At 40.2% G+C, this 20,285-nt stretch overlaps 1 protein-coding gene across 1 annotated transcript in view; it reads left to right on the top strand.

The window, feature by feature from the left end:
- Positions 1–20,285, top strand: part of LOC126419289 (muscle-specific protein 300 kDa) — a 146,271-nt gene that overhangs the window by 112,519 nt on the left and 13,467 nt on the right. The window contains exon 12 of the mRNA XM_050086453.1: positions 14,561–14,875. Within this exon, the coding sequence (XP_049942410.1) occupies positions 14,561–14,875 (315 nt within the window). The remainder of the gene's footprint in view (positions 1–14,560; positions 14,876–20,285) is intronic.

The raw sequence follows: 20,285 nt of genomic DNA, 5'->3' as shown, positions 1-20,285 counted from the left end.
GAAGGTAGGTTGAAAAAGGTTAGAAGGGAATAGCCTGTCACGTAGACCCCAGAATGACGGTGATTCACCAGTTGTCAGGATGAAGGGAAACTTAAGATCTTTTACTGATCCATATGGGTTGACATAGAGGTCATTCTCGAACATTCCACAATAGGTGAATGTTAGTGCCATTGTACAGTGGGTTTATGGGAAGCTGTTACATGGGCTCATATGACACTGAATATTCTGTCACTTTGAGAGTTTTATCTCCGAAATAACACACTTGTTGTAGGATTAAGAACCATGACTTAATCTACTGCTCAATGTTCCAGAAAGGGAAAAAAACTGTTTTAAATGGCTGCAAAATATTAAACATGCATTAGACTAAATGAAAGGCAGGTCAGAAATTTTTACATTATCTGAGGCAAACACTTTGACTGAATGTGCATATACAGTTGTGCAAATTACAGTTCCCTCAAGAATTTCATACATGGACCATGCAATGTCCAACTGTCCATGTTTCTAAGCTTCTCATCATTGTGGAAGCTATGTAACTGGCAATTGAGCAAAATACCTTTGTCTCGTTGTGATTCCACAGTACAGGAGTAGTAGTAGTAGTAGTAAGTGTTGTTGCTGCTGCTGCTGCTGCTGCTGCTGCTGCTGCTGCTGTTGTTGTGGTCATCAGTCCAAAGACTGGTTTGATGCAGCTCTCCATGGTACTCGATCCCATGCAAGCCTCTTCACCTCCAGGTAACTACTGCAGCCTACATCATTTGAATCTGTTTACTGTATTCATCTCTTGGTTTCACTCTGCGATTTTTACCCCTCACATTTCCCTCCAGTTCTAGATTGGTGCTACCTTGATGTCTCAGAATGTGTCATACCAACTGATCCCTTATTCTAGTCAAGTTGGGCCACAAACTTCTCTTCTCCCCAATTCTATTCAATACCTCCTCATTAGTTATATGACCTACCCCTCTAATCATCAGCATTCTTCTGTAGCACCACATTTCAAAAGCTTTCTATTCTCTTCTTGTCCAAAATGTTTATCATCCATGTTTCACTTCCACACATGGCTACACTCCATACAAAAACTTTCAGAAAAGACTTCCTGACACTTAAATCTGTACTCAGTGTTAACAAATTTCTTCTCCAGAAATGCTTTTCTTGCCTTTACCAGTGTACATTTTATATGCCCTCTACTTTGACCATCATCAGTTATTTTACTGTCAAAATAGCAAAACTATCTACTACTTCACGTGTCTCATTTCCTTATCAGGCTGACTCAGCATCACCTTATGTAACCCAACTGCATTGAATTGTCCTTGTTTTGCATTTATTGATGTTCATCTTATGTGCTCCTTTCAAGACACTGTTCATTCTATTCAACTGCTTTTCCAAGTCCTTTACTATCTCTGACAGAAGTACAATGTCATCGACAAACCTCAAAGTTTTTATTTCTTCTCCGTGGACTTTAATTCCTACTCCAGATTTTTCTTTTGTTTCCTTTTCTGTTGCTCAATGTGAAGATTGAATAACATAGGGGATAGGTTACAATCATGTCTCACTCCCTTCACAACCACTGCTTTCCTTTCAAACCCACCAAATCTTATAACCGCCAACTGGCTTCTGTGAAAATTGTAAATAGTCTTTTGCTCCCTCTATTTTACCCCTGCTGCTTTTAGAATTTCCAGTCTACATTGTAAAAAGCTTTCTCATGTCTACAGGTTCTATAAACATAAGTTTGCCTTTCCTTAACGTATTTTCTGTGAGAAGTAGTAGGTCAGTATTGCCTCGCGTGTTTCTACATTCCCCCAGAATCCAAAATGATCTTCCTGGAGGTCGACTTTTTACAGTTTTCTCGTTCTTCTTCTCTAAAGGATTCCTGTTAGTATTTTGCAACCTTGACTTATTAAACTGATAGTTTGGTAATTTTCACACACGTCAGTACCTGCTTTCTTTGTAATTTAAATTACTACATTCTTCTTGAAGTCTGATGGTTTTCACGTGTCTCGAACATCTTGCTCGCCAGGTGGAAGAGTTTTGTCATGGTTGGCTCTCCAAACACTCTCAGTAGTTTGAATGAATGGAACGTCATCTACTCCCAGGGCTTTGTTTTGACTTAGTTCTTCCAGAGCTCTTTTCCATTTCCATATATTAATATGATGGAATGCTTGAATTTACTTGTATAGGGAGGTGAAATGTGCTGCCCACTCTGAAATTGAGTGATAACCATAAGCATCATGGTTTGGGCACTGTGTGGATGAATCTTTAAGGGTTTCTAATGTCACAAGCCTTATACTCCAGGATACAAACCCCAACGTAAAAGTGTCAGGTCATATTATAGCTTAACAGGCCTACAAATGGTTCACAGTTAGCAATTTCAGCATTAATCCCACAAAGACTCATTATGTGATTGCAAACAAAAATGGAGTTCTACACCTACAAGGAGACATTAAAGATCTTACACTAAATGAATTATTCTGTGTAAAATTCCATGGGATTCAACTGCATAAAAACTTAAGATGAAGTCAGTACAAAGATAAGCATGAAGCACAGTTAAACATGTTTTGCCCATAGAAGTATCTGTCATTGTGTTGACCTAAAGACAAGGGTGTTGTATTACTTTGCATATTTTCACTCCCTGTTGCCGTATGCAGTCGTTTTATGGGGCAGTGCTCCACAGAAAATTGAGTTTATGCATTAGAGGTGAGCAGTGAGAATATTGTGAAAGTATATAATGACTATCTTGTTGGAGCCTTTTTAAGACTCTTGGAATTCCTATACTCGCTTCCCTATTTACTCCTCGACATTTTCTGCTGGTAGCAACAAAAATCAGTTTCAGTGGAACTGTGATATGGACAGTCAAGTCAAAAAAAGTAACAATATAACGAAAAGTATAGTTGCTACTTGCCATATAGTAGAGATGCTTACTCGCAGAAAGGCACAACAAAAAGACTGTCATACAATTAGCTTCACACTTGCCCAAATGCAACTGACACACACACAACCACAGTCTCTGGCAGTTGTGCCTTTCTGCGACTAAACCTCTTCACTATATGGTGAGTAGCAACTATCATTTTCATTATATTGATACATTCCATCATGGATTTTTCATTGTTCAAAACAAAAATTAATTTTCGTGTAAACAATGTATTCTCAGCCACTTTTCAGTTGGTCGGCAATGACAGTCGAGGCGTGCACCCTGCAGTCTTTCTCAAACAATTTTACAGAAACTATTTGGTAAAACAATTTCATTTTTGCTTTGCTGTTAGCTTTATATGTCAGGTTCATGATGATGTGCCCAACATTTCATTAATGGTCATAGTTATTGTGATATTTATGTGAAAGTGAGACACTGTGTGAAATTCAGAAAAGTGTGCAATGAAAAATATGGGTTGCTATGATTTTTGCGTTTGATGCATATTACATAATATGTTGTTACACATGAAATTTAGCTGACATACTGAATTTTTCTTTAGACTTTGTTAGAGGTACCTATCTGTCACCAGTCCTAAGAAATTGATCTGATGTAGCACAATCATTTGCGATTGTGCCGCATCAGTGATAAAGAGTGAAATATCAACATTCCTCAAATTTCATAAACAATTTCAGATATCAAAATGAGATTTTTGGCAAATGATAGCATGCAAAGAGGAGAGTATTTTACCATATTGTTATTGTATAAAACTTCATTATGTTCCATGTTATTCCAATTACTACCAACTTTTTGTGGTGGAAGAATGTAATTTTTAGGGCCATCAATAGGTGGTGAAACGAGAAATGGTATGGGATTTAGAACAACATGTGTGAAGACATTACAGGTTTTTTGTACAGGGGATGTCTTTTTTTCATAAGCTACTGACTTTTTTGCCCTGTTCCTCATTTAACAGACTTAATATACCACTTTTTCAGAATTCTCTCTCAACTGTGTCTGCACAACATGTGAGTGAGGTGAGACATTGTAAACTCTGCTGTGTTTTAGCAGAACAAGAAAATTTTGTCATGGCAACCTGAGAAATGTGTAGGGTCTACTCAAAATTCGCCACTCGTTATGTTTCTCTAAAAGTTACTAATAGTTAACAAGCCAAGCAAAAATAAATCACTGCATTTTTGGTGGAATTCTTTTTAGGTACTAATGAAAGCAGAGGTGACAGTAGATCTTTTTGGATGGCCACCACACAAGCGTATATGTGGATGACTCCCACTTAATATTTACAAGTGTAGGCTTCAGTTTAGAATGGCGCTTCCCCTCTAGCACTAGACTTTTCCCCTACAGTGCTCTGAGCGACCCCCCACGACTGCTGCTCTCACCATGCTTTGCCAGCCGACTGCACATCTTGTGGCCACTGCATTTTGTATGCACTGTAGCAGTTTTCATTGTAACGGTGCATCCATATAGTATTATTTTGTAGGCAGGATTCTGTATTTAAAGGTGTAGGTAACTATTTTCTTTGATAAATATCAATGTAATCAGGTCCTCATTAAGCTACCAATAGCTAGAGGCCAAAAATGATGTCTGTTTCTGACAAAACTTCCCCCCCCCTTTCCCCCCCCCCCCCCCCTTCAAAATTCGTGTGTTTTTGTTGAAATTTGTGTCTGTTCATTTTGTTTATAATTAATTAGATGCACAAATTTAAAAGCTTATCATACTACACAAGTGAAGACAGACAAAGCATTAGTTCTTTGAAATTGACTGTTTAAAAAATTGTGCTGATTGGGAACTTTTTGAATGGAGGGTTCGATTTTGAAAAAACTTAAACGTCTTTTTCTTCCAAAATGGTGTTTATCTTTGTTTCGCAGTTTTACACTTTCAAAAATGATGGTTCTATTGAAAAGTAGCAGCATTTTCTCGCTGATGGACTGAATGCGTCTCTGATTTAATGTGTTTCTGTATATTATTTGTCTTTCCCTGCCCAGTTCAATGATTGTAAAATCTTTAGACAGTTAATTTCGACTTTTTGTGACCATTCACAGTTGCGTGACCCACACTTGACAATGCTACAGGTAGAGCTGTTAAAGCACTTAACATAGAAGTAGAACCGAATGTACAGTAACTTTATTTTTAATGTAAGGGCAGAATTTTGACACATACGAAAAACACTACAGAATTTGTTTTCTAATTGCTGTAGCGCAGAGTGGTGGGCACTATAGACTATAGTGTCAGACGGCCATGAGCATAAACAAACTAGAATTTTGACTGTCAGAAAGGAGTGAAGAGTATGGATAACAAGCCCCACCTCTCTTTTTGAGGGCAGCCAGCCTACAGCAGAATTGATATCATATCACAGAGATTGCCAATGTCGTCTGGTGTTTTAAGGGTCATAATCAAAATTCGTGAAGGACCAGGATTAGTCACTTCACTTACTTTAAAATTAGAAAAGGGGGCAGTGAGCAATACACAACACGAATCATTCAGGGACAGCTACCGTGCAATTGATCTTTGAGGTTAGTATAGTTTTGTTAACAACATAGTTCAGGCTTGACCTCTGGCTGTATTCAATGCAACCACAGTTCAAAACATCTGCCATCTATTTTGCCATATTAAAAGTATCCACAGTACACTATCTTCTGAGTTTTGGCTAGCAAATGCACACATCATGTATCTTAAATAGACCATTCAACTGCCCACAACTGGTGTGGCAACAGATTGAGTGCATTGATACATTGTTGTACTCATACACTTTTTATTTTGCAGACAGGTTCTTATGCACATTATCTTTCCAAATTGTACTTTACCAGGTGATGTACAATACCAGTAACTGGAAAATGATTACATTTTTGATATTCATGTGCAGAAAGTGAAACTATTTCAAACAATCCCTGACAAAATAGTTCCTCTGGATACAGTTCCCTATGAAATAGCATCTAAGAAGTATTTTCACATTTTTGCATTTTGAGGCAGAATTCGCATTTGTCGCAAAAATCCAATTTTTTTTCCAATGTCTACAAATAACAAATGAAGGTAGCCATTGTCTATCGCGAGTTTTTGAGAAGTACTGCAGAACCAGTAGGTTTGTTCAGTTGTAAATGGATTGAGGTGCAAGATGTTTCTGTTGATGTGTTTGAAAAAGAAAATTGAACAACAGCTTCTGTAGCGATATTTACTGATCGAATACCACAGTGTTAACATGTGAATCAATTCACCTAGGGGAACTACTGACACGGGTGGTAAATACACACATACTGCGAGCTCAGTTACCAGTTACTTCCCCCCCTCCCCAATATATACCACCACAGCGTAGTTTGGTAATTGCAAACACGTTGAGTTCAGGAGCGGAGCAAGCTTTCTGTGTGTTGGAGTTTGACAAAAACTAGTGTGCTACAGCTGTTCAACGGATGTTTAATACCAAGTATGGTAAGCACTGACACCGACAAGGAAGGCCATTTACCACTGTCGCAACAGATTCATTAAGACGGGTTGCTTGTGCCTGGCAAAGAGAAGTGGAAGATCTGGTGTATGCACCACCTCTACCACGTGATGTAGCAGGGCTCTGGGAGAGGATACGGGAAGTGACTGCCACAGTCGATGGATGCCATGCTGGGATGGGTACGGCAAGAATTCGATTAGTGTATTGATGTCTGCCGAGTCACTCATGGCTTTAGAGTTTCTCTTCAAAATGCACTATGTATGACATCTGTATGACTTTATGTACAACCTGTATATTTGTCTTGAGGAAAACTATGCCTTACTGTCTGTTACCTATTATGCATTAATACATAGTCATATAGCACATTGATTTCTCAAACTTTTTTCTCTGCACTCGTCCCCCACCACGCCCCACTACTCCCCTAAATGAAGGAAGATAGTATCAGCCCCCCTCCCCCCCCCCCCCCAATCAATCCTATTTTATTATTAAAAATAGTCATTTTCTTTCCCTTACACTCTGTTTTACCAAATTCAGTTTATAAGTATTTTAATTTTTCGCAGCAAAATCCGAAGTTACATGAATTATTATAGTGAAAATAAGAAACAATTTCTTTATCTTTGCCATATTTTCATTTATTCAAAAAGTATGAAATGAACAGTAGTTAATCTTCAGCAAACCAGGATTACAAATTTCAGTGTGATGAATGAACTTGCTTTTGAAAAGAGAGTTTCTCAAGACATGATGTAATAGCAGAAACACACAATCAAAATTCTTCGCAATATAGTAAGACTTCATGGCTGCCAAAAGTGAAAAGTGAATCTCACATAAGTAAGTTGTTGGAAAAGGAATCAGGATCTTCATTGCATTAGCATTGGGAATTCTTTGCTGATATACGTCCAAAACTCCAACAAAGACCATTCATTAAATTTGCTTTCAGTGAAGTATCACATATGAGATCATAAAGTTGTTCTTGCTCTTTAATAGGACATAATGACACGGGAACATTTTTAATGGAGTTTTAATACAATTAAATTTACCACAATCATTGCTAAAATACTTTTCTAAATGAACTTTTGTGTTGCAACATAGTAATAGAGGCAGGCTTTTATCTCCATTGGAAGTATCAGATTATCTGTGTCCTTGAACAGTGACACTAGAGTCCGGATTATATCTAGCATACCATTTTCCATTCAGTTTTGCCACAGCTCTAAATTCTTTATGAACAACTTCCTCTTTTCATTCCAAATCAGCACTTTTGCCTGGTCACCTTCAAGTGCAGTTTCTCAAAAATGTCGGTGAGGTGAGCCATTTTCAATAGAAAATCTCTGTTGCTGAAGCAGTCTGACTTTTTACCTTCAAGAATCCTCATTCCTCAATTCAAACAACTTTTCTAGTACTTTACACCTATAGAAACCATTGAGCATTACTAAAAGAAGAGCAATTGATTGTGTTCAGCACCCATCTCCTCTCATAACACTGTAAAAAGCTTTGAATTTATAGATTTTGGCTTAACTGTTTCCATAAACATTTGTGGCACTTCATGAAGAGGTGGGCTAAGTTCTTTAGTAGCCATAGCTTCCCAGTGTATTGTGCTGCAAGTCTCTACTGCATCAGGAGCTACAACTTGAACTTTCACTTGCTATCCACCCTGAATTGAGGAGTGTTTTCTCAAGTCAACAACAAAAAATAGTTTTTCAGGAAGCATATTTAATTGAATAATGGTAATGGTATAAATTGCTGAGGTCTTAACAAAATTATATTTCATAAATAAACTATAAATTATATAATTCAACAGTGAAGAAACGTTTGTCAGCTTCCAGTTGCAAATAAAAAAAGTACATAAAAACAGGAATTTTTTCCAAGACTGAACATGAACATATTAAATGTTCTATAATAGCAGTACTCTATTTTAACCTACCAAAAAGTAATAACTTAATAAATTTGTTCATTAAGGTAGTACTTCTTTTCTTTTCTTCTTTTCTCTTTCCTTTTCTTCAGTACGCCCAGCTAAAGATGGCATTTGGAACATGTTAGCTTGGTCTGACAGCTTTGTTTTCATCTTGTCTTCACAAAGTATCTTCATGAAATATCTCTTTTGCTTCTTGTGCTCCTCTATACACTGTTTCCCCATGGTTTTTTTTATCTTTCTGTGGGAATGCGTGATTTTTTTTATATAGGATTCCAAAGGCTTTGCATTTTCTGATGATAACCTTCTGTGCCGTTTGTTTGTCGTAAATCCTGCTTAACTTCTTACAACTAAGCAGTTTTTACCTTTTTTGAATTATTTTACATTAATTAGTTTTTCGTTGGCCTAGTCCTGTCTATTCTGTAGATGTGGCCATAAAACTTAGTGACTAAATAAAACACCTACAGCCAGCCTTATGATTTTATTTTATTTTGTTGCAACCAGTTTCAATGAGCCATCTTCAGGCTGTTGTTGACGTGGTATGGGTTGATACTATCCCTATATGTATACCGGGTGATCAAAAAGTCAGTATATGAAAACTGAATAAATTACGGAATAATGTAGATAGAGAGGTACAAATTGACACACATGCTTGGAATGACATGGGGTTTTGTTAGAACCGAAATAATACAAAAGTTCAAAAAATGTCTGACAGATGGCACTTCATCTGATCAGAATAGCAATAATTAGCATAACAAAGTAAGACGAAGCGAAGATGATGATCTTTACAGGAAATGCTCCATATGACCACCATCATTCCTCAACAATAGCTGTAGTCGACGAATAATGTTGTGAAGAGCACTGTAAAGCACGTCCGGAGTTATGGTGAGGCATTGTTGTCAGATGTTGTCTTTCAGCATCCCCAGAGCTGTCGGTTGATCACGATACACTTGTGACTTCAGGTAACCCCAAAGCCAATAATCGCACGGACTGAGGTCTGGGGACCTGGGAGGCCAAGCATGACAAAAGTGGCGGCTGAGCACACGATCATCACCAAACGACGCGCACAGGAGATTGTTCACGCGTCTAGCAATATGGGGTGGAGTGCCATCCTGCATAAACATCATAGGTTCCATCAGGTGTTTATCAGCCAGGATGGGGATGATGCGATTCTGTAACATTCTGTAACATAACACCCGTCACGGTAGCAGTTACAAAACCAGAATCGTGCATTTCCTGGCAGAAAAAAGGCCCGATAACGGTAGATGTGGTAAATCCAACTCATATGTTCACTTTCTCGTCATGCAATGGAGTTTCCGCGACAGTTCTAGGATTTTCGGTAGCCCAAATTCTGTAGTTGTGGGTGTTGACAGACCCTCGGAGCATGAAATGAGCTTTGTCGGTCCACAACACGTTACTCAACCAATCATCTTCCGCCATCTTTTGAAACGCCCACACCGCAAATGCCCTCCACATCACTAAATTGCCAGGTAACCGTTCATGATACCGATGGATTTTGTACGGATAGCATTGGAGGGTACGCCTAAGTGCCAATCGAACAGTAGTGTACGGAATGCCAGTGCGACATGCGACTGCACGAGCACTGACTTCCCCGTGCATAGACAAACCCGCTACAGTCTCCATTTCTTCCTGAACTGTCTCGGCAGCATTACGCCTTGTGCTCGGTCGTCCACTACAGGGTCTATCGTCTAAACAACCCGTGGCTTTGAACTTCGATATTTCTCGCCACAGCTGCATTTATCAATGGACCTTTACCCGTTTAAATCCCCTTCCTATGACAATGGGATCGTAATGCTGAACTAGCACATTCCCCATTCTGATAATACAGCTTCACTAAAAGTGCCTTTTCAGGTAACGTCAACATGCTGCGACTGCTGGCGCATCTGGTTCTCTCTCTCGTTACAGCTCCTTTTATACATAATTGTCACTGACGTTTTGTTCTAATAAAACCCCATGTCATTCCAAGCATGTGTGTCAGTTTTTACCTCTCTATCTACATTATTCCATGGTTTATTAAGTTTTCAAATTTATACTGACTTTTTGATCACCCAGTTTTTATATCACATCAGTTGCCAGCATAACTGTATACTCAAAAAATGGTGCATTGAAAGTTTGAAACTGGTTGCAACAAAACAAAATAAAATCATAAGGATGGCTGTAGGTGTTTTTATTTTGTCACAGTAGTAAATGGCAGTCGTCCCAAAGGCCTCCTGCCAAAAGAATGGACATAAAAAAATTTAAAAAAAAACTTAGTGTCATCTACATATTATATCAGTAAACTTGTCCAGTGCTGTGTATGTGTCTGTAGTTTTTCTGTTAATCCATATGCCATTTATATTAGAAGGCCCGTAAATTTTTCTTCGAAGTTTTCACTCTTTCTTTGCAAGGACATCGATTATTGAATGGCCACCTAGAGATGGAGTTTCTGATGTGTGTAGTGCTTCAGGCAAGACAACTGTCCTGTAATGCCGAAGTTTCACATTATGAGATATCACTCATTTATTGTAGTGTTTCCACTTTATTCTGTATGCTCTCTGGAGTTTGGTGGCTCTTTCTAAATTGTTTCGTTTGTAGTGGGGATCATACATTGTTTTTATGTAGGTGGGTACTTCAGTATTTCTGTTGTTGTGTTCATTGCAACACTTTTAAGACCTCGTTGAACTCTCGAGCCGCTTCTTATGATATAACAAATCTTGTTAGTTTTCTTTGCATCATCACCTTTTTGACACTCACGTGGTTTCTAGATCTTAGTACAGCTGGTCGAACGGCATTCTCGGAATTATCTATGTTAGTTTTCTTCATTTAAACAATGATTGGAGGGGAAAAGCATGTTGTTTTGACTTTGCGGATGGCAGTGCCTATATATACTGCTGTTCAGAAGAAAGACAAAAAGAAGGAACAGATTTCAAATATATATATCTCCCAAATTATGTAATGTAGCATCATAATTCCAACGTTTCTGGACAGACAACCATTTAAAATTTGAACAGTCCAAGTAAACGTTCGTATCATACACCCATTGGTGCTGCTGCTTTCTTCTTCATGGAGAAAACTGTGACTGGGCTAACCTGTCTAGACAGTCTTCAAAACTGGTTATTTTCCTCAACTTAAAGTTGATTCAGATGACTTCATCTTCATGCAAGATGATGCCCTACCTCATTTCTCTAAGCACTTCCGATGTTAACTGAATGACACCATTCCAGTACATTGGATTGGAAGAGGAGCAGCATGAGATGAACTTCGTCGTCAGTGGTCTCAGAGGTCTCCAGACTTAACACGGTGTGACTTTTACCTATGGGATTATTTAAAAGACCGTGTTTTTATCCCCCCAATGCCTGACACTCTTGAAAGTGTGGGACATGGCATTGTTGAAGCTGTGAATTCAGTAACAAGAAACCAGGTGTTTCGTGTGTAGCAGGAAATAAGCCACCATTATGATATTTGCTGTGTAACACGTGGTTCTCACACTAATGCATAAAAATTTCAACTTTTCCCTTTCCAGGAACGATGGAGTCATGTTTCTGTCATTTGTAATTTGGAAGCCATAAATATTTGAAATCTTTCCCTTCTTTTTGAGTAGCCATACATTATTAATCTGTTAGCAGTATTCTTGGAATCGTACATACGCCATTTATTGCCCAGAACCATACAAATACCATTGTGGTCAGAGCCTCATGATAGTGTGATGGTAATGCATGGTTTGAAGTTTTGCTTAACTCCTTTTCAAGGGTGTCAAATATCCTAAGAGGGGGCAGACATTCAAACAGATCCGAGTGTATTGCCATAGGAACCAGGATGGCTCCTTTCTGTGCCAGCCTTTTCATGGCTCGCTTGGAGAGGGCTTTCCTGGGATCTGTAAGCCTTCAGCCCGTATTTTGGTTTAGATACATTGATGACACATTTTGACAGTTGCCATCCTTCCCATGTCAAACGTTCTCTCCCATGTAGCCGTTGCATTGGAGTCGAACATATTTATTTGGATGCAGACTCTTCACAGCAATACACCGCCATTCTCACCTCAGCCTCCACTGGACGTAATTAACCTAGCAGCCTAGTTAAAAAGCAGATTTCTCATGCCACCACATCCAATTCTAGTATGCTGATCCCCCCAAAATCATCTTCAGAACACACCACTTGTCACTTGGTATTATCCTGGTCTTGAATGTTTTAATCAGCTACTTTGACAAGGCAATGACTTCCTAAAATTCTGCCCTGAAATGAAATGAGATCCATTCTGACTGAGATTTTGCACACCACACCTAGAATAGGTTTTTGTCGTCCTCCCAATCTCCACAATATCATTGCCAGACCCTATGCTCCCTCTGCACCCATCTCCCTACCCTGTGGCTCCTACCCCTGCGACCATTCCCGCTGCAAGACTTGCCAGATGCACCTCCTACCACCGCTCTACCAGCCTTGTAACTGACAAAACATAAACTATCAAAGGAAGTGCCACCTGTGAAAGAACACATCATATACCAGCTGTTATGTAAACACTGTGCAGCATTTTACATTTCATGACTACCACCAAGTTATCAGTTAGGAAGAATGGGCATAGCGTGTACACTGGCAGCACGCACTGTCCTGTTACAGAGCATTCTCTACAACATAATGATCATGACCTGGGTGCCTGATCACCAAATGTGGCATCTGAATTCTTCTCCCAGACATCAGTTTCTCAGAACTCTGCAGGTGGGAACTAGCACTACAACATGCTCTAGGTTCTTGCCACCCACCTGGCCTTCATTTATGCAAATTTCTTCTGTCTCTGTATTTAGTAACAGTAACCATTCTGTTGTTCACTCTGCTTTAGGTTTCTGGGTCTTTCATTTTCTGACCAGTCTACTTTTCAATGCCCCCCCCCCCCTCCACCTCTTATACAAGACATTGCACTTAGCTTTTCACTCATATTAATTTGTTCACAATATTTTAGCAATAATCTCTGTTGTATGTGTTAACTGTGTCTTCCACCTTTAAGCTCTCAGGTTTTGTAATCTTGTCCAATGCAGTCCCCAATAGTCAGTCTTCTCCTCTTATCCTGTTGGGTAAGTCTCCCCTGGCTGGCATTCTGTATGACTTTTCTGAAATCTAACCATTTTCCTAAACCTCTCCAGTCCTTTTCCTTCACACCTCTTCCTTACCTTTCAGTCCTCCTGCCGGAAGGAGCCACTGGCTCTGAAATCTTGCATACCTTAAACCTTTGTGTGTGTGTGTGTGTGTGTGTGTGTGTGTGTTCTCCTGCTGCCACTTGGTGAGTGCATTTTTTAATCTATCCAATTACTTTGAATGGTTATTGTTATTCATGTGTACAGAATGAGTTTGTGTATCTTGGTTATCTTCTATGGAGGTGTGCCTTGACATATATCACATCATTGAAATTTCTCCTTTATTGTATATGTGGGAACATGATGAGTCATGAATAAATTAAATTAAGAAGGCTTGGGCAAATGTGTTTGAGTAAGCTGGTGAAATAAATATTCCGTCTTTTCAAAAATAGAGTACTGGCTCTTGTGTTAACATCATTGCTTTGTGTTCTGTATTTATCTGCTTTAATAACATCGCAGATTGGAGAGACAGAAACTTCCAGTATGTAACCTGCATTAGTGACAGAACTGGTTACATAATTTTGTGTTTGAGGTGTGCTCATCGGTGGGACTAACCATGTGCTAGTCGTGCTTTATTGTATGTGGTTTGATTGGTGCATATTAATAATTATTAACTGGATATTAAATGGTACTGACAATGAATAATCTCGACTTCCCTAATGAGTTAAACAAATAAACTCTTAGGATAAGTATTGTACATGGCAGTCAGAAACAGTCTGAAAAGCTTATAAGAATGTAGCAGGGTAGGTTGTGCTGAGAATGAATTGTTAAGAAAAAATTTGATATGTTCTGCCATTTCTGAGTTAATTAGCATTGTAGTTAACCAGTCAGCTGTTGCTTGTGTAAATTCAAGTGACCCACCAGATGCGAATTAGTGTCATTTGTGCTTATTGCATTGATGATAGTGCACGGGACTGCTGAGCTGTTGGCTCAAGTTCAATCCTTACTATCATCCGATGCCCAATTTTTGTGTTGCTGTCTGGACAATGTACACTGGAATAACCTTACAGGCTTTTCAAACTGCTTGTGACCACCCTGTATGGTGTAAAACAATCTACTGACATCTCTTTTAAGCATGTAAACAAACAAGCCTAAAAACATGTCCTTCCTTAAAATATTTAAATTTATATTAAAATAAGTCTTCACTAAATATGTGTATGTATATTTTGTTTTAACAGATGGAGTTTATAAAGCCCTCATTTTGGACTTCTGTCTACCATCTTCTACGTATGCTACAATGGCAGTCCGTGAAGTATTGAAATCAGACACATCATGCTACAGTCAGGCATTGCTGAATGATTACCATGTACCCACAGGCCCAAATGGGACTCCCAAAAGGCGATTGTCATCTGCAGAAAATGGAGATTCAGCATCTTCCTCTGTGAGTGAAGATGTGAAAACGGAACCACAAGATCAAGTAACATCTACAAAGCATCAAGTGTCATCTATATGTACAAGGGCTACAAAAAGGGAGAAGAAGACTACGGATTCAGGTGAGAAATCAGACAGTTATTCTGAGGATGGTGCTCCCAATAAGAAAAAGCTGAAGACTGAACAGAGTTTATCTGCATCCCATAGTACTAGCATAAAAATTGATGTTACCCCTATACCAGAAAGGAGAACTAGGCGCAGCAGCAGACTGGTTGCTAGTGATAGTGAAAAAGATCCATCTGCAGTAAAGAATGTTATGGACACAAAAAGTCAGAGCACTGGAGGTGGAAGCAAGCAACGTCATGTAGATAAGGTACTGGAGACTAGTTTTCAAAGTGCTGTAGATTCTAAGCAGTGTGATTTAAAAGTTGACCAGTCTACAGAAAGAACTTCTGTAGAGGTGGTCCCACAAAACAATAAATTAAATGCCCCATTACAAGCCCATGTTACATCCCTGTCAGTAGGCTTGAAGGAAGAGACCGTAAAAAAGAAATTAGAAACTGAAGAAACTAATATAGATGTAGTTTGTGACAGTGACATTATAGACAGTAAAGGCCATGAGTCAAGTCGGAAAAAGTTGATAGATAGTGTAAATAATGACAGTGAAGTAACTACACAGCATGACAGTGGGTCAGAAGGTTCCATAAATATTGCAGTTCAGGCTGGGAAGGTAGAATGTTCAGTTAGTTCTGAGGTCAGAACAGAAAATTCATCTGGTGCGTCATCAGAGCAAATGTATGTAGAAAGTAGTATTACTAATACTCAAGTTAAAACTAGCATCACCAATACTCAGATTTCCAAAGAAATGCATCCATGTACACAAGAGTGCAATGTGATGTTGCAGGAAAAGACTGTTAGCTCAGTATTGTCTTCCAAATTAAATGGAAGTGAAACTACAGATCTGAAATCCACTGTTGGTACTGTGGAAAACGTAGTTTGTAGTTCATCTGAGAAGACTGAAATTTTAGCCAGTATTGGCTGTTCACATGAGACTGATGAGAGCTGTGTAACAAGCTCTGTGCTAATGGAGACTGATACTGCTAAAGAGAGTCATAAGACTGATAGGTTGCAAATCCAATCAGACATTTCTAAAATCCATCCAGGGGATGGAAATGAAAGCACAAAATGTGAACTTTCTTGCAGAGAAAGTTCCACATATAATGAAGAAACAGGAAACGTAAAAAAACCAACAGTGGAATGTGCAGAAGCATTGGTTTCTCCTTTTCGACATTCAGAAGGAAGTGAAACATCTCATTTAAGTGACACAGAAGTGAAACAAAACCTAAAACAAGGTAGTGGAAACACTGATGCCAGTGTGACTGATGGAGGGAGTGAGATGTTAAAGCATTCTGCACTGGATACTGTTGACCAACCTGATAGACAGACTGAGTCAGAGACTGAAACACAGATTTCATCTGTAAGTGAGATAAAGACTGATGTTGAAACAGTTGCTATTCTTTCACCAGTTGAAAACCCACACGTTACTGAAATAGGTAGTCAGGATGCTTCAGGGTCAGCGGTTTCAGGTACTGTTTTGTCCTCTGATTGTAAAGAGGACGAAAAGCCATCTCAAAAGAAACTGAGCCATACAGGAATCATACTTACAGCCACAGAAGAGGAGTCTCATTCCAGCTCTTACGAATTATGTAGTGCGGACTGTGCAGCTTCTCATAGTGGTTTCAAACATAAAAATATAAATAAAGATTCTTCTCAATTGCACAGTGCTCCAGATTGTGAAGATAATGGGAATGGGAGTTTAAAGGAGCATGCAGAGAATTTTGACGAGTCTTCCAATTTGTCTTCATTGGATAAAGTATCCTTGGAGTCAACTAAAGAAGAGGGGTCAGTGGAGGTGGATATGAAGTCTAGGGATGGAAAACGCTCGCTGTGCAAATCTGATGTTGCATTACGTGATAGTGCAGTTGGAAACCAGAATGTGGAGGAGGAGAAAAATGAGAAAGAACAGAATTGTGCAGATTCTAGTGTAAACTATTTTGTTGATACTAGTTGTACAGTAGGCACAGAATCTCCACAGCCCAAAGGAAATTCATTGAATCAGAAAATATTAAAACCAGAAGAAGAGAGTAAAACTACCAAATCTCCAGGTGCAGATTCAATGCCGTCATTGAGTGAAGCAAAGTTGGTATCAGAACAGGAAGTCAGCACGGTACCTGATGAACATAATTCTTGCACACGCAAACTTGAGAGGAATGAGTTGGATAAAAAATCTGCTACTTCTGAAGTCCAAGAGGAGATAAAAACAGTTCTTACAGATTTGGTCACAGATGCTGTGAAGAATGAAATGGAAATTGTAAATGATGATGTTATATCTGATAAGTCAACTTCAGATATCAGTTCAAACTTACATAATAAGAATGAAAAGTCCCATGAAGAATCAGTACAATCTGAGCAAAATATGCAGATGAAGAGTAAATCGTCACAGTTAAAAGTAAATGACCCGATTAAAGAAATAGTTGTTAAACAAAATTGGGACAAAGAAGGAAGCAAAAAGGAAGTGCATGAACCCCCTTCACAGACTGAAATGGATGTGGAAGTTGTGACACCTGTTCAGCAAGACATTGGTGGAGAAATGGAAAGTGTTGATGCTGCTACTGTGAAGACATGTCCTGAGAAATATGAAACACACATATCATCAAAGGACAAATTGAAAGATTTGGTGGTAGATGACTGCTGTATGGAAAATAAGGTGCACTCTGTAGCTGAAGATTCAGATTCCTGTAGGGAAGTTCCCCTAAGTGAAAATAAAGAATCAAGGTTAGACAAAACTAAAGCTCAGACTAGTGTCACTGAAACTGGTAAATCCAATGGTTCTGAAGAAAATTGCACAGAACAGCAGTCAAATTCATCTGGAAAAGTTTTCGAACAATCAGTTTTTGCTCTTAAAGCACCAGAAGATAATATATTGTGCAGTGATCATAAACTCCATCAAGAAAGTGATAATGCTAAAGGCATGAGTGATACAGTGTCACAGACTGCACAAAAGGAGCAGAATCAGCAAACAGAAGCTGAAAAGCAAATAACAACTGCCACAGAAACAAAATTAGTGCTGATGGCTGGAGGAAGTAAGATCTTTGATGGAAAATGTGGCGATAAAATTACATTTAAACTCATAGGGCTAAAACACAAACTAAATGAAGATGAGACAACTTATGAGAAATTGTCACCCATTGCTAACACCGAGGAATTGGTACCAGTTGAAGACTGTATATCTACTGCTCACCATTCAAAACCAGTTTCCAGCACTGTCACTGGGAAACACTGTGAAGAATCCAACATAGCACAAAATGCAGCAATACAGAGTAAAGATGAAACAGTTGAATATCTTGTGATGGGAAAAGATTTAATGGTACATATTGCTCGAAAAACTGACGAAGAGCATGATCATATATTTGCTCATGGCTGCGGGTCGAAAATACGGAAAATAGTACCAGATGTGACAGGAGTACACATGAAGGCTGAAAATGTGAACTGTGATACAATACAAGAAAAACTATGCCAGGAATCGAGTACCGTTGTAATAGAATGTAATGAAAAATTGCAATTGAATGTGCCAGATGCAGAGCCAGAGCAAACTGGGTCGATAGCTATCGAGAAAGAGCCAATGGAGGGATCTGATTCAAACAAAGAGCAAATGGAGGCAGCAGGACCAAAGGAGCAGCAGGTGAAAGCATCTGCTGCAGAGGAGGAGCAGGTGAAAGCATCTGCTGCAGAGGAGGAGCAGGTGAAAGCATCTGCTGCAGAGGAGGAGCAGGTGGAGGCATCTGCTGCAGAGGAGGAGCAGGTGGAGGCATCTGCTGCAGAGGAGGAGCAGGTGGAGGCATCTGCTGCAGAGGAGGAGCAGGTGGAGGCATCTGCTGCAGAGGAGCAGGTGGAGGCATCTGCTGCAGAGGAGCAGGTGGAGGCATCTGCTGCAGAGGAGGAGCAGGTGGAGGCATCTGCTGCGGAGGAGGAGCAGGTGGAAGCATCTGCTGCGGGGGAGGAGCAGGTGGAGGCATCTGCTGCGGGGGAGGAGCAGGTGGAGGCATCTGCTGCGGGGGAGGAGCAGGTGGAGGCATCTGCTGCGGGGGAGGAGCAGGTGGAGGCATCTGCTGTGGAGGAGGAGCAGGTGGAGGCATCTGCTGCAGAGGAGGGGCAGGTGGAGGCGGCCGCTACAGAGGAGGGGCAGGTGGAGGCGGCCGCTACAGAGGAGGGGCAGGTGGAGGCGGCCGCTACAGAGGAGGGGCAGGTGGAGGCAGAGCAGACGGATGTGGTTGCCGGCGTGGGGGAGCAGACGGATGCGGCTGCCGGCGAGGGGGAGCAGACGGATGCATCTGCCAGAAAGGAAGAACGAGTGGGGTTGGTTGTTCCAGAGGAGGAGCAGTTGGATGCGGCTGCTGCAGAGGGAGAGCAGGTAGATGTGGGTGCATCAGAGGTAGGAAAGACAGAGTCATTGGATTCGGGACTAGAGCAGACAGAGGCAGTTGGTGTGAAGGAAGGACAAACGAAAGCGGTGGAGACTGGGTCAGCACCTGCAGAGCCAGTGAAGAATGTGGCAGTGGAATCTGAGCAGAATTTGGCAATGGTTGTAGGGAGAAGTGAATCTGAGGCACTGACGAGGGCGCCAAAGCAAACTAATATATTGGTAGATGTTTTGGAACTTGCTCAGAGTGATGGAACAGTTACTATTCCAGACCAAACTCTGTCAGTGGCTGAAAAGAGAATCGGAACTGTGCCAGCAAATGCAGAAACTGGCCAGTCTGAACCAGCAGCTAACGACCAAGAGAAAATGGATGAGGTGGCTAAAGAGCAGGGTGAAATTGAGGTATTGTGTGAGGATCTAGAGAAAACAACGGCAGTGGATGAGAGGCCAGAGAAAACACAGACAGTGGCTGAGAAACTGGAGAATGTGTTGGGGACAGCTGAGGAAATGGAGCAACCAGCAACTGCAGCTGAGGAGCCAAAACTTTCAAAGACAGTGGTAGAGCAGGCAGAACGAAGGGAGCTGGAGAAAAAAGAGCCATCAGTTGAGGACCTGGTGCAACAGGGAGTATCAGGGGAGCTGGAAGCTGCTGAGAAGCCACAGAAAATGGAGGTAATGTCTTTGGAGTGTAAGCACATTGCACCTTTAACTGAAGAACGGGTGCAAATGATGCCTGTTGCTGAGGAATTAGAGCGAATGGAGGCAAGCACTTTGGAGCATTTGCAGATGGAGGCAAAAGTTATGAAACAGAAGCAAACAGGGACAGTGGGCAAAAAGCAAGAAGAAATATGTGTGATGGCTACAATGCCTGATGAAACTGAGACTGTTGAAATCAAACCAGAGAGAAACATTGCAGCAACTGCATCATCAGTGGAACTAAAGAAATCTGGGACAGTGAAACCAGAGAAAATAGAGATTGCAGCTTCAAAACCAGAAGGAGCACCTACATTGTTGGCAACTGCTGAACAGTATCATGGTGAGACAGAGATTGT

The sequence above is a fragment of the Schistocerca serialis genome, chromosome 9 (assembly GCF_023864345.2).
Source record: "Schistocerca serialis cubense isolate TAMUIC-IGC-003099 chromosome 9, iqSchSeri2.2, whole genome shotgun sequence".
Lineage (NCBI taxonomy): Eukaryota > Metazoa > Arthropoda > Insecta > Orthoptera > Acrididae > Schistocerca > Schistocerca serialis.
The sequence above is the reverse complement of the archived record's forward strand: the minus strand, read 5'-3'. Positions and strand labels throughout refer to the sequence as shown.